This window comes from Pagrus pagrus (assembly GCF_965226575.1).
Source record: "Pagrus pagrus genome assembly, chromosome: 5".
NCBI classification, from domain to species: Eukaryota; Metazoa; Chordata; class Actinopteri; order Spariformes; family Sparidae; genus Pagrus; species Pagrus pagrus.
The window spans coordinates 25,169,019-25,183,587 of NC_140189.1; the positions used below are offsets into that span (position 1 = coordinate 25,169,019).

General features: G+C 41.5%; 1 protein-coding gene across 1 annotated transcript; it reads left to right on the forward strand.

Annotated features, from left to right (window-relative positions):
- The first annotated feature begins 2,145 nt into the window (after window positions 1–2,145).
- Window positions 2,146–7,740, forward strand: p2rx3a (purinergic receptor P2X, ligand-gated ion channel, 3a). The gene is made up of 12 exons (XM_084353008.1): window positions 2,146–2,463; window positions 3,725–3,860; window positions 4,017–4,088; window positions 4,628–4,697; window positions 5,213–5,309; window positions 5,435–5,512; window positions 5,653–5,794; window positions 6,524–6,660; window positions 6,754–6,847; window positions 7,205–7,270; window positions 7,372–7,449; window positions 7,572–7,740. The coding sequence occupies exons 1-12, from the start codon at window positions 2,330–2,332 to the stop codon at window positions 7,698–7,700; spliced, it is 1,233 nt and encodes a 410-aa protein (XP_084209134.1). The 5' UTR covers window positions 2,146–2,329; the 3' UTR covers window positions 7,701–7,740.
- The last annotated feature ends 6,829 nt before the right edge of the window (window positions 7,741–14,569 follow it).

The following is a 14,569-nucleotide window of genomic DNA, read 5'->3' on the forward strand; positions in this document are numbered from 1 at the left end:
CATCGAACCCTTCCGGTTGTATGATGATCACTTTCACGCTGGTTTCACCTTTCACAAAGAAAATCCATGCGACGATCTTCCACTCCCTCTTGTATTGTTCGTGTATAGGTTTCACAGTATCATTGTCCATTACAGAAATGCTGTGATAACCGTTACAGTCACATGCAGCCTGAGAGCTTGTTTGTACGTCCAAAACGTGCATGTGTGTTTATGTGTTTCTTGTCTTGTCTTAGGTTACCATTAATTGACCACGAACATAATGGACCCACTTAAGAAATGACATAGTCTCCAGGCACATACATCTACACACACGCACTCACGCACGCACACTGTCATTGCTTCATTACATTATCTCCCTGATGTGAGAGACCGTAATGCTGTCGGTGCTTGTGAGTGTATTGAGAAGTGGTCGTATCATATGTCACAGTTATTGCAGTTGTCAATAACGCCACAGTTTGTAATCTATTACAGTGCATTCATACTCGAGCCTCTTATAGGGGCTTGAATTAGATGTATTTTCTCTATACTGTTAATGTACAGAAGTGAACATAATGTTGTTTAATGGAGACATTTATAATGCTTGGATTTGCACCATAATTAAAGTCATGACAGCTTCTTCCAAGAAACCTTAAAGGGACCTCAGATGAACTTTATCCTGGCTGACCTCGAGTCTGTCCTGTCAGTTTTAACGTAAAATGTTCCTGGATGTTAGTGTAATAATAATCATAATAATAACTAGATTGGGATCATACCAGCCGTGACATCAGTGTCTGAACGTTTAAACCAACGAGTACTACATGAGTACTCAGTAGTCATTGGAAGGACCGGGCTTGTCTTTGAACTCGGCCTTCATTTTAATCTCAGCTACACACCTGTCAAGTTTTGTGACTGTATCTTGCACAGTTGTGATGCTATCGTGCTGACAAAATTGACCTCAGACAGACCAACAAAGTGAAAACAATACCAGCTGCGTCAGAGTGGACGGGAATGATTTGAACTTGTTACAGTCGTCTGCAACTCAAAATAGATGTGGGCCAGAGCTGTAAAAGTGGGGGGCCAATAGTTTTTGACTGTATCAGTTGTGATGCTATCGTGCTGAAAGAGATCTGTCGCAAAGTGAACTGATACATTTAGTGAATACTCTTTTAACAAGACCTTTATTCACATGTATGTGTATGTATAAAATGTGGCACATTCTGGATCATAAACAAAAACACATTAATATGCAATAAAAAAAAAGTGGGTCCTGGTCCAAAATATATAGAATGTTTTCTACATATTGACATTTTTACATAAATGCAAAACACACGCAAACATTTTTGACAAGAATCCCCTGAAGCTGCATCAGCTGGGTCCTCTGTGAAGATCCCGTCACGATCAGTTCCTACGTTGTACTGCTCACAACAAGGTCTGTGGGTTATCCAGAGTCACTGGTTCATGATTTCTGAAAAGAGACGTTACTGTAGAGTTTTACAAATGTGTTTTTTTGGTGCTTTGAGCCTCACAAGCTGAGTGGCAACTACTTCCATTTTAATCAAGAGAGGGCTGACATCTCTGCGGCCAATATCTCCAAAACTCTGCCACTCGCACCGAAACCAATAATAATTTCACTTAATGAAAGAATATGTTAAAAGCTAAGCAGGTTCTTAGAAATGTTCATAACTGATGAGTGAATCTTTGATGAAAACCTCACAAAGTACCAGCTGATGCAGCAGTAATGTACTTGTATCTTATTCAAGTAACAATCTTTAGGAAGTGTGTGCTGTGTGCTGTGAAGAGCCTCGCTGTGAAATGAACCAAAAAAGACAAACCGTAACCTAAACTAAGCATCCAGGAAGTGTTAAAAACCCACTGAAAGGATGTCAAAAACAGTATCTGGAGCAAATCAAAACGGATTCATGTCATATTGATTAGTGTTCCTGAATAACTGCATGTTTTCAAAGGTACACAGCTGGAATTAGCCAGAGATGGTGAGAGAAAAGAGGCATGGGAGGTGGGGATTTGTGGTTAAGAAGGCGGGAGAAAGAGGGAGGGACAGAGGGACACTTCACATCCTCCTCTCGCTCATTAGAGTAAAGTAAGGGGAGGTCCAGTTTGTGTTATAAACCAATGAAACAAAGACAGTGAGCTGGAGGAGAGAGACAGTGAGGTTTCACCATCACACATCTAATGAAGAGGGTGAACGCAGGTCATTCCAAGGAGCGAAGACCAGTGTGAAGATTAAGACCACATTTACTGTCATTAGAGTCACGAGTGAGTCTTCACACTCAGACGCTGCACCTGTTGAGGCTGGACTCTCTCACTCTCTGACTTGCACTGACGAGCAGCCATGGGCTCCTGGGCGCTGGGCTGCGTCACCGACTTCTTCACCTACGAGACGACCAAGTCTGTGGTGGTCAAGAGCTGGTCAGTGGGCATCATCAACCGGATCGTACAGCTGCTCATCATCACATATTTTGTCGGGTCAGTGGCTCATGTTTGCATGTTTCTGTGGGTGATTGTGATTTCTGATTATCTGTCTTCTTCTCTTGTGAAACCATTGATTTTCCCCAAATGTTTTCATTCACCTCTAATGACATCCTCTACTGAGATTTCTGCAGCCACACAAACACAACGGAAGTGGTTGGATTTAATTTATGGGGCTAAACGCTTTGAAATATCATCATCAAAACTCAACAGCAGCGTGCATTTTCAGAAGCGTTTCCCCTGGGACGACTTTCAGATGACGCTGTTTTGTGAAACTGTCTTCAATTTCCAAATGGCCAGACAGTTATTGTTAGAATGTGTTTCTATGTATCTCTTTAATTTTTAGACAAAAGAAAAGTGAAGTGAAACCAAACACTGCACCTCACACACTCAACGTCACCTTTATTAAACTGTCCAAAAATAGATCCTTGCATAAAAATCTAGAGCAAAGGGGTAAAATGTGACAAAGGTGTCCAGTCACAATCCAATTGGGATTTTTTTTTAAGTGGAGAAAATCTGCAGGTAGAGTCAGATTTAGTTTGGACTTGTTTACAATGCAACTACATTTTCAATTGATAGTTTTCTGTCTTTGTCTTTAGGCACTGTGGTGACTCTCCTGTCCAGCATCCAATTTAAAACCGGTCCAATTTAAAAAACAAGAAACTGACATCCTTGAAAAATCCAGATGGTTGTTTACTATTACTAACACTTACTGCAGATCCAAAAGCATTTCCAATATACTTAAATATTTTCTCAACCGTCTGGATGTAACAACTTTTTTCTGTTTTCTAATCCAAACAAAGATGATAGTCTGAAATAATAACGTAAACCAAACATTTTTGACTTTCCATTATTTTATATTTCCAAACAAAATGATGCTTTAAGATTTTACTGAATGGTCTGTACCGAACGAACAAGGACATGTAACTTCCAGCCTCCTGGATCTGAAATACAGTTTCAACTTGGGAAACTGGCTAAAACACTTCTTTTTTGTTTTGGGCACAACAAACTGAATATTTTCTCATCCAGATGGTTAAAAAAAGTCTTTCCGGGATCTGGAAATGCGTTAAGGACAGCAGAAAGTGTTGTTGAACAACGGTGAAACTGAAATTATTATTTTTTAATTATTTTTATATGAAAGTATATTTTAAAGGTACAGTACACCCCCAAATTTAGAAAAAATACATAGTGGAGTCTCCTCCACTTCAACTCTTGAACTTCTGTCAGATCTTTTCTGTTGTGTCCTTTCCTCCTGCAGGTGGGTCTTCATCCACGAGAAAGCTTATCAGACGATCGACACCGGCATCGAGTCCTCGGTGATGACCAAAGTAAAAGGCTTCGGTTACCATCACAACAGCGTGATGGATGTGGCCGACTACGTCTTCCCCCAGCAGGTGTGTGACCCTGTTAACACACGGTTAATAAGTGTGACCTTTGACCTTTGGTGCAACCACTGCTTTTCAGATTACTATCGTCTTTCATTGTGAAATGCACATTTTGAACATCATGTAGCATCACATCAACATACATTACTCTCTGCTGTGCTTCAGGGTGCCGGCGTGTTCTGCATCATGACCAAACTCATCATCACCGAAAATCAGTTCCAAGGCAGATGTGCAGAGGTGAGGAGACACACCGACATCACCGGTTAACATCAGCTTCACTGGATCTTACTGTCACACCAATTATATTTCATGGGCTTGCTCTGAGCTGTAGTACTGAGTTTTTGGTCCACTCTCACATTTCTCAGGCAGCGTTCTCCTGATTGTTTCTGCGTTCATGGCCAAGTGTAACTGGGATTTTGCAGTCAGAGCCACCTGCAAGCCCTTCGATCCATCCTTTAGACTCAGGACCATCTTTAAAAAGCTGCTTTGAAAAAATGTCATTAATGTAAATAACTATATTTATTGTATTGTATTTCATTTGTGTGCCTGATATTACTTATGGGGAAAAAACTGAAGGAAAGCACACACCTATTCAAGGCAGGTGAGGAAAGATGGTGAACATTTATGCTGAACAGGACCGGTGTCTGTCCAGTGTGTTGACCAGCTTTGTCTCACTACAGCCCAGTCTAATGCAAGAACCATCGTTCCAGCTGTAAAATGCTTCTTCAAGTTCCTGTACACTCTCACATTTGAGTTTATGTGTGTGTGTGTTTCAGACTGGTGGGAGGTTCAGTTGTTTCACAGATAAAGACTGCCACAAGCATTATGGCACCATCCTTGCCAACGGTGAGTCTACTGTAACTTACTTAGCAAACTATTTTCAAGCGCGCGAGTTATTAATCTCCTCCAAACTCAAAAAGACTGCAGAGGCTGAGCACTCAATCCGTTTAACATTCAGTAAATCCAGCTCTTGAATATCCAGTATCAGGTGATGCACCAGTCGCCAAAAAAGTCTCTGTCATCCCTGGTGGAAGTTTCACCAGAGTCTAGTCCACATGTACACTGGTATATCTCAAGCAAAAACGGTGTCCGTCCAGATGGCCATTCCCGTACACTGGGCATACACTAGAGTTGTCAACAGCCAGCAGATCAGTGTACGTGTGGACAGGGCCTAATCCGAAAAGCAGGAACAGCTCAGGCACAACCAACTTCAGTGCTTCAGTGTGTATCGGTTGTTTTATCTTTAAAGTCAGATACAAGACCCGCTGGGTAAACACACAAAGTTACTTTTGACTGTTGGAGCATTTCAGAGATGAACACACAGGCCGCTCACTCTCCTCACCTTTTGTCTCACACACCAGGCGTAATAACAGGTGTTTGCCTCGACGCCTCGAATGACACCAAGGGTCAGTGTGAGATTGCAGGATGGTGTCCGGCTGAGAACGATTCTGTAACGATGTAAGATTTACACACACACACACACACACACACATAGGCATGCCTGTGCACCAGATCAAATAATCAAACACTGGAAGCCTCAATTGTCATCCTCACCCCTTCTTCCCTGTCAACATCCTCCCTAGCGAACCGATGCTGGATGTGAACAACTTCACCATCTTCATCAAAAACAGTATTCGTTTTCCGCTCTTCAGTGTCACCAGGTAGGTCACACACAGGCACACACACACACACACACACACACACACACACACACACACACACACACACACACGCATTCTCTAATTTAAGGAGTTGAAAACGTAACCTTCATACATTTTTTTTTTTTGTCACTCTCTCTCAGAGGGAACTTTCCCAGTTCAATGACTTCGTCAGAGATCAAGAGATGCACCTACCACCCGAAGAACAACCCCTTCTGCCCCATCTTTCGTGTGGGGGACGTGCTGAACTACACCGGGCTGAACGTGCAGGACCTGGCGGTCAAGGTGATCTGTCCTCTGTCTCCTCCTTCTTCTTCTTTCTTCTTAAAATCCCCTGCACCCTTCATGCTCAAGGTTTAAAAGTTGTAGCTGCACAAGAAACTACACACAACGCGACAGTTTTGTTGACATGCAGGGGGAAAGGAGGAGGGTTGCTCTGTCATGAAAGATAAGCTCGATGGCAATAAGAGAATATTGGACTATAAAAAAGAAAAATTCAGTTCGACTTGGCAAATTTGTGCACGCTGCCTTGACAGTGCTGATCTTTTAGGGGACAGAGAGCTGAAGGGTCTAAATTATAGGAAGCTACGGTAGCTTATTAGCTAGTTTGAACCAATAATGTGTATTTATCCTCCTCTGCATGCTAACCAGCTAGCCCTTTTCATAATACCACTCAGAGCTCCCAGTGTGGACCACTAGCTGCACGGCTTACTGTTATACTGTAACTACAGCTACAGTGAGCAACAGTGAGCGGTTCCTCTATTTGTTTGAGTAGTACGAATTTGAGAGGTGGCCAATTCTTACATATCGCACCTTTAATTGCGCCAATACGTCTTGTTAAAAGAAATGTTTTCCCATGTGAACCTGTTGTCCCGTAAGAGACAGAACAAAACATACAGGGCTTGTTAGCTTCGAGTTGTTTATTTCCTTACTTCAATAACTTTTTTATTCGAACAAAATGGCGTACAATAGTGCACAAAATGACAAGGGTCTGTCTTCATCCCTCTCTTTCAGGGCGGAGAAATAGGAATAAACATCCAGTGGAAGTGTAACCTGGACTGGAACGTTGAAGACTGCGTACCTCGCTACTCTTTCACACGACTCGACAAACCGTTTGAAAAGAACGCCGTCTCCAAAGGCTACAACTTCAGGTAGTGAGTCTGATTCCTCCTCTCGATGTGTCCTCATCCTTTGTGTTGCTTCTCAAACCTTTTTTTTTTTTTTTCATCTGTCTTTGAATGCAGATTTGCCAAATATTTCAAGACAGAGAATGGGACTGAATTTCGGACACTTCACAAAGCATACGCAATCCGCTTCGATGTTATGGTCACTGGAAATGTGAGTGCGCCTGCATGTGTCTGTTTGTGTACATTTAAAACACATTTTTAGACGTCTTACTTGACATTTATTGCAACACTGTTCACCGAACATGTGTCTAAATGTGTCTTTAAAAGTTTTAGTATCATACAAGTTGTTTCCAGCAGCAACTTAGGGGATTGCCACAAATGTACAGTGTTATTTAATTTAATTTAAATGTTTATTTCATTTTATTTGCACACACAGATTAAATAAAATCGGATATTTAAAAGATAAGATAGGTGTCAGGAGAGGTCAAAAAGCCATCGGGCTTATACAACAGACCTCCCCAATAAAAATGTATATTTCTCTACATCTCTGCCTGTCTCGCTCTTCCAGGCAGGAAAGTTTGACACAATCCCAACACTGATCAACTTGGTGGCTGCCTTCACCTCCGTCGGACTGGTAGGAAGTTCTGCTCTGGCTGAAGATGATTAAGAAATGTGTTGGTTTTTTTTTCTTCTCGCTGTCAGCTTTCATCACACTTCTTCTGTCTGTGTCGGCAGGGTGCGGTTCTCTGCGACATTATCTTACTGAACTTCTTGAAAGGGGCAGACCAGTACAAAGCCAAGAAGTTTGAGGAGGTGATGAGTTTTGTTTTTTTACATAATACAGTTGCATGCATTTTATAGACACTAACATCAGCCTGACTTTGACCAAGAAATTGAGTCTAAATGAACATATTTTCATTGTTTTGTCCATCCAGGTGTCAGAGGCTCAGATAGAAGCATCTATTGCTCAGAGCCCAGGCAGCCAGCTTTCACTGAAACCAGGTATCAAGAGCTCGTACGACTCCGGAGCCCTGTCCCTCGACACCACCGACCAAACTATGTGACTGGACACCATCTGAAGAAGTGGACATCCCTCTGTCTCTGTCTCTCTCTTTCCTTTATTGCCCTGCAAGATATTGATTATTCCTCTTCAGCTTCTCAAGATCCTGCTGTCAGTTTTAGTTTGACAAGCCTATGAAATTAGGGAGAAGGAGGACAACGATTTTGCAACTAGAAGTGGGTGTCGGAGGAAAGGAAATAACAACAACTGGCACACTGGAGCCTCCTGCATACTCCCCCTAGAAAAAAGATTTAAATCGTCACCATTTAGATGAAGCTTAATTAAAGCTACACTCATTAAAATCAGAGGGAAACGTCAAGCAGTGAAACTGTTATTTTATTGTCAGCAGTTTCACTTTACGAGACATTTCACGTCGTCTTGACGCCAATAAAAATGCAACCTCCTGTTTGTCAGCCAAAATATTAAAGCTGAACAAAAACCCCCTCTCGTTTCCAGTTAGCTTCGCTTCAACCAAACCAGAATTTGAAAAACATGTTCAGTACGAAAAAATAAAGTTGTTTGCGTAATAAATTTTGGAGTATTTCTCTTTCTTGTCCTTCACAAATAAAAGCACAGAAGAGTCATCGAACTGTGTAAAGACAGGGTTAATACTGACGTGTGTGTGTGTGTGTTATGAGAGGGGGGCAGCAGTGTGGGGGAAATGTGTGTGTGGTTTGAGGTTTACAAATGGGCCATTATTAGTCTACTTCTGGGTAATGGCGCACAGTGCAGACTAATGGACTAATGTGGGTCCTCTCCTTTATTCTCGTCAGTCCAAACTGAATCCAAAATGATCAGCTTTTTTCTCAGGTTTCCTCCCACATGTTCATGTCAGACATTTATGTAATTCTCTCTGTCACACACATAATCAAATCAAATCAAATCAAATTTTATTTGTATAGCCCAAATTCACAAATCACAGTTTGCCTCAGAGGGCTTTACAATCTGTACAGAGACGACACCCTCTGTCCTTCGACCCTCGATTCGAGTGAGGAAAAACTTGCCCCAAAAAAGGCCCTTTTAACAGGGAAAAAATGTGGAAGAAACCTCAGGGAGAGCCACAGAGGAGGGATCCCTCTCCCAGGACGGACAGACGTGCAATAGATGTCGCATGTACAGAGCAGATCAACGAGATCACAATGTATTCAATTATAAGCGATGGTTGACAGGAGTGAAAGTACACAAAGATGTATTACAGCAATAATGATGAAATGCACATGGAAATGTGATTACTAGTGATAACAGTAGTAATGATCAATGGCAAGGATGGTATGTAGCAATGCAGTACGATAATAGTAGTGGAACGTATGTAACAGAGATGTGACTAATATTAGCGACAGTAGTGGTGGGTGTCAGGCAGGGTCATGGCAGTAGGTGCATCCACGATCAGGCAGGGCCATAGCAGTAGGCGCATCCACGATCAGGCAGGGCCATAGCAGTGGGCGCATCCACGATCAGGCAGGGCCATAGCAGTGGGCGCATCCACGATCCACGACCCGGGCGCGGCCAGGATCCAAGGGAGCCTGTAGGACTAGAAAGCACAAGGACTCCGGGGAAGAAGCAAGTCAGTGACATGCAGAGATGGGGCATATATACAGGCATAATGTATACAGATGGAGAGGAGAGGAGAGGGGAGGAGAGAGAAGCTCAGTGTGTCATTGTCCCCCGGACTAGGCCTATAGCAGCATAACTAAGAGCTGGTCCAGGACAGGCCTGGGCCTGTCCTGGACCAGCCCTAACTATAAGCTCTATCGAAGAGGAAGGTCTTAAGTCTACTCTTAAAGGTAGAGAGGGTGTCCGCCTCCCGGACCAAAACAGGAAGATGGTTCCACAGAAGAGGAGCTTGATAACTGAAGGCTCTGGCTCCCATTCTACTTTTGGAGACTTTAGGAACTACAAGTAATCCTGCGTTCTGGGAGCGTAATGCTCTAGTTGGGTGATAGGGTAATATGAGCTCCTGGAGATATGATGGTGCCTGACCATTAACAGCTTTGTAAGTGAGGAGAAGGATTTTAAACTCTATTCTTGATTTTACAGGGAGCCAGTGCAGAGAGGCCAGTACAGGAGTAATATGATCTCTTTTCTTAGTTCCTGTCAGTACACGTGCTGCAGCATTCTGGACCAGCTGGAGACTCTTTAGAGACTTGTTAGGGCAGCCTGATAATAGAGAATTACAATAGTCCAGTCTGGAAGTAACAAATGCATGGACTAGCTTTTCTGCGTCTTTTTGAGACAGGATGGGCCTGATTTTTGCAATGTTACGTAGATGAAAAAATGCAGACCTTGAAATTTGTTTTATGTGGGAGTTGAAGGACATATCTTGATCAAAGATAACTCCCAGATTCCTGACGGTGGTGCTGGAGGCCAAGTTAGTGCCATCCAAACTCGCTATATCATTAGATAATGCATCTCTAAGGTGTTTAGGACCAAGTACTATAACTTCGGTTTTATCTGAGTTTAACAGCAGAAAATTGCAGGTCATCCAGGTCTTGATGTCCTTGAGACATGCATGGAGTTTAGTAAGCTGATTAGTTTCATTTGGCTTTATTGATAGGTATAACTGTGTATCATCTGCATAACAATGAAAGTTTATGGAGTGTTTCCGAATTATATTTCCTAGAGGGAGCATATATAAGGTGAATAGTATGGGTCCAAGCACGGAGCCTTGAGGAACACCATGACTAACCTTGGTATACAGGGATGACTCATCATTAACATGTACAAACTGAAATCGATCCGATAAATAGGACTTAAACCAGTTTAATGCGGGTCCTTTAATGCCAATTAAGTGTTCCAGTCTCTGTAGTAGAATGTGATGATCAATGGTATCAAATGCAGCACTAAGATCTAGTAAGACCAGGACAGAGACAAGTCCTTTGTCAGAAGCGATTAGGAGGTCATTTGTAACTTTCACCAGCGCCGTCTCTGTGCTATGATGTGCTCTAAAACCTGATTGAAAATCCTCATATAAACTATTTTTATGAAGAAAGTCACATAGCTGGTTGGCGACTGCTTTCTCAAGGATCTTGGAGAGGAAAGGGAGGTTGGATATAGGTCTATAGTTGGCTAAAGTTTCTGGATCAAGATTAGGCTTTTTAAGGAGCGGTCTAATTACAGCTAGTTTAAAGGATTGTGGTACGTATCCTGTTAATAGAGACAGGTTGATCATTTCTAGTAAAGATGTGCTAATTAAAGGTAAAGTTTCTTTCAGCAGCCTAGTTGGGATGGGGTCTAGGAGACAAGTTGTTGGTCTAGATGAAGAAACCATCGAAGTTAGTTGGTGGAGGTCAATGGGAGAGAAGCAGTCTAAATATAAGTCAGAATTTAGAACTGTTTCTGAGGTTCCTGTGTTTAAAGATACAATAGTGCCAGTTGAGGGCAAGCGATGATGGATTTTGTCTCTAATAGTTAAAATTTTATCATTGAAGAAGCTCATGAAGTCATTACCACTGAGCGTTGTAGGAATACATGGTTCAGTAGAGCTGTGACTTTCTGTCAGCCTGGCTACAGTGCTGAAAAGAAACCTGGTGTTGTTTTTGTTTTCCTCTATTAATGACGAGTAATAGCTTGCTCTGGCATTGCGGAGGGCCTTCCTATATGTTTTAAGGCTATCTTTCCAGGCTAAGCGGGATTCTTCCAAGTTGGTGGAACGCCATTTCCTTTCAAATTTCCGTGATGTTTGCTTCAATTTGCGGGTATCCGAGTTATACCAGGGTGCTAACCTCCTGTGCTTTATAGGTTTCCTTTTCAGGGGGGCAATAGAGTCCAGTGTTGTTCGCAATGAGCCTGCAGTGCTATCAACAAGATGATCGATTTGTGAGGAACTGAGGTTAGTGGAGGAGTCCTCTATTATATTGAGACATGGCATTGAGTTTAGTGCCAGCGGTGTAATTTCCTTAAATTTAGCTACAGCACTATCAGATAGACATCTAGTGAAGGAGTTTTTGCCTAATGGTGTGTAGTCCAGTAATAGAACTTCAAAAGTTATTAAGTGATGGTCTGATAAAAGAGGATTCTGTGGAGAAACTGTTAGATTTTCAATCTCGATACCATAAGCTAGAACAAGGTCAAGGGTGTGGTCAAAACAGTGAGTTGGTTTATGTACACACTGAGAGAAGCCAATAGATTCTAATAATGAGATAAATGCAGTACTAAGGCTATCATTAACGACATCCACATGAATATTAAAATCACCTACAATAATTACTTTATCTGATTTGAGGACTAGACTTGATAAAAACTCAGAGAATTCAGATAAAAATTCTGAGTAAGGACCAGGTGCTCGATACACTACAACAAATAGAACTGGCTGTAAAGTTTTCCACGTTGGATGTGAAAGACTCAGAACAAGGCTTTCAAATGAGTTATAATTTAATTTAGGTTTAGGAATGATTGACAGACTTAAGTCATAAATAGCTGCAACACCACCTCCTCGGCCGGAGCCTCGAGGAATGTGAGTATTAATGTGACTGGGTGGAGTGGATTCATTCAGGCTGACATATTCTTCAGGATGCAGCCAAGTTTCAGTAAGACAGAATAAATCAATATTACAATCTGAAATTAAGTCATTTACTAGTACAGCTTTCGATGACAGGGATCTGATATTTAGGAGTCCGCATTTAATTCTCTTGTCTTGTTTTGAGATTGCAGAGTTGCTGTTAATTTTTATTAGATTTTCATGCACAACTCCTCTTCTGTGGACTTTTGATTTGATTAATTTAATTAATTTAGGTGGTCGGGGGGCAGACACAGTCTCAATGAAGTTTTGGGTGTGCAACTGATCTAATGGAAGCTCAGAGAAGCGTGTAAGACTGCAGCTCTGCCTCCTGGTCTCAACTCTGGGTTGTCAGGCTGGTTGTTGGCTAATGAAATGGGTTAAATTTCTAGAGATGAGAGCCGCTCCGTCCAAAGTGGGATGGATGCCGTCTCTCCTAATGAGACCAGGTTTTCCCCAGAAAGTCCGCCAATTATCAACAAAGCCCACATCGTTTGCTGGACACCACCTCGACAGCCAGCGGTTGAATGATGACATGCGGCTGAACATGTCATCACTGGTTAGGTTTGGCAGGGGCCCAGAGAAAACTACGGAGTCCGACATTGTTTTGGCGTAGTTACACACCGACTCAACATTAATCTTAGTGACTTCCGACTGGCGTCGCCGGCAGTCATTACCGCCGACATGTATTATGATCTTACTATATTTACGTTTAGCTTTAGCCAGCAGTTTCAAATTTGATTCGATGTCGCCCGCTCTGGCCCCTGGGATGCATTTCACTATGGTCGCTGGTGCCGCTAACTTCACGTTTCGTACTATGGAGCTGCCAATAACCAGAGTTTGTTTCTCAGCGGGTGTGTCGCTGAGTGGGGAAAATTTGTTTGAAACGTGATACTGTACAGTTCACGTTTTTTTCTCTCCGTCCCCCCTCCGTCTCATCAAAACTGTGACCTGGGCACTAATAGATGAGCTAAAGAGCCTCTTAATGGGTCTGACAGTGATTTACGGGAGAAGATAGCTGCGAAGGGAGGCCACAGAGGAACTGACAGCAGTTAGCCGCCAAGTATGATGTACTAATATAATCACACGAATCCATATAATGCATGTAAGGGAAATGACTCTAAAGTACTCTATCTCGTGCTGGTCACTTTGTAGTTTTTTTCCAAGTTTTCTAGACAGCATTTGAAGGCAAAGCAAGACTGGATGTGTGCGCCACTGTGAGACATAAAAAGAAGATAATATTATTTATTCAGATGATCCTCATTAGGAATAATAAATATATGTGGTTGGGATAATGAGGCTGGAGGATGTGTGTTTCTAAAGTCCCCCTCCAGTCAAAAATATTTCCCTTCTTGTTCCTACAGTTGAATGTTTGAGCTTCGACGTGTGAAATGATGTATGTGGAGAGTCTGTTTTTTGTTTTTTTTATAATTTACAAGGGTTGTCATATTGAAATGTGGGTGTTTTTCAGGATATCAAGAAGTTAAGATGGTAACTTTATGATAGAAGAGAAGAAGGATACCACTCGCTCTCGTATCTGAGCTGTGAATATGAATCTACTGTACTGCTTATGGACGCTTAGCTTAGCACAAAGACTGGGAACAGAAGGAAACTGCTAGCCTGGTCCTATCCAAAGGGAACAAAATTCACCCACAAGCAGATCTGAAGTGCACTAATTAACATATAATGAGTTAATAAGTGCATTTTATTTTTATATCCTCAATATCTTGGGTTTGTTTGTCTTTTTTCACCTTCATTTCCCACATTTGTATATCTGCTTATTTAGTTTAACACACACAAAATATTTGCTTAAGACATTGATTTTAAAGACATATACAATTACACAAGTTCTACATAAAATATACCATTAAATGCAAAGTACTTCCATCATGTTGAGTCGACGTGAATACATTCTGCTTGCAATTCTTCAAGCATTATACATAAAAATAATACTTATTATTTAGTATTACTGTTATGTAGAATACTTAATTAATTAACTTGATTTGAGAAGATTGCGTTTTTTAAGTTATTCACATCAACTTAACATGACGGAAGTACTTGGATTAAATGAGATACTTTATGTAGAATTTATGAAGTAGAATTACATGGAAATTTTATTTTATATGTCATTGACAGAACTGATGGAACAAGAGACTAAAGATTCTTAATTTATTTTTCACAGAAACACGTAATCTTCGTCTCATGTGTTGATCAGAGTTCTGATTAAATTTGGGCTGGGGCCCAGAAGATTTTCTGAGTTAGAATTATAAATATTTTATAAATATTTCTTATCACATGACTATATTGTGTTTTTATGTGCGGGACCCCAGGACGACTAGAGGCACATCCATGTGCTTCTAATGGGGAAACAAAACATA

Coding starts and splice junctions, on each gene's coding strand:
- p2rx3a (XM_084353008.1), top strand. CDS start 2,330: ATGGGCTCCTGGGCGCTGGGCTGCGTCACCGACTTCTTCACCTACGAG. Junction 3,861..4,016: donor ACTACGTCTTCCCCCAGCAG/GTGTGTGACCCT, acceptor GCTGTGCTTCAG/GGTGCCGGCGTGTTCTGCAT. Junction 5,513..5,652: donor CCGCTCTTCAGTGTCACCAG/GTAGGTCACACA, acceptor ACTCTCTCTCAG/AGGGAACTTTCCCAGTTCAA.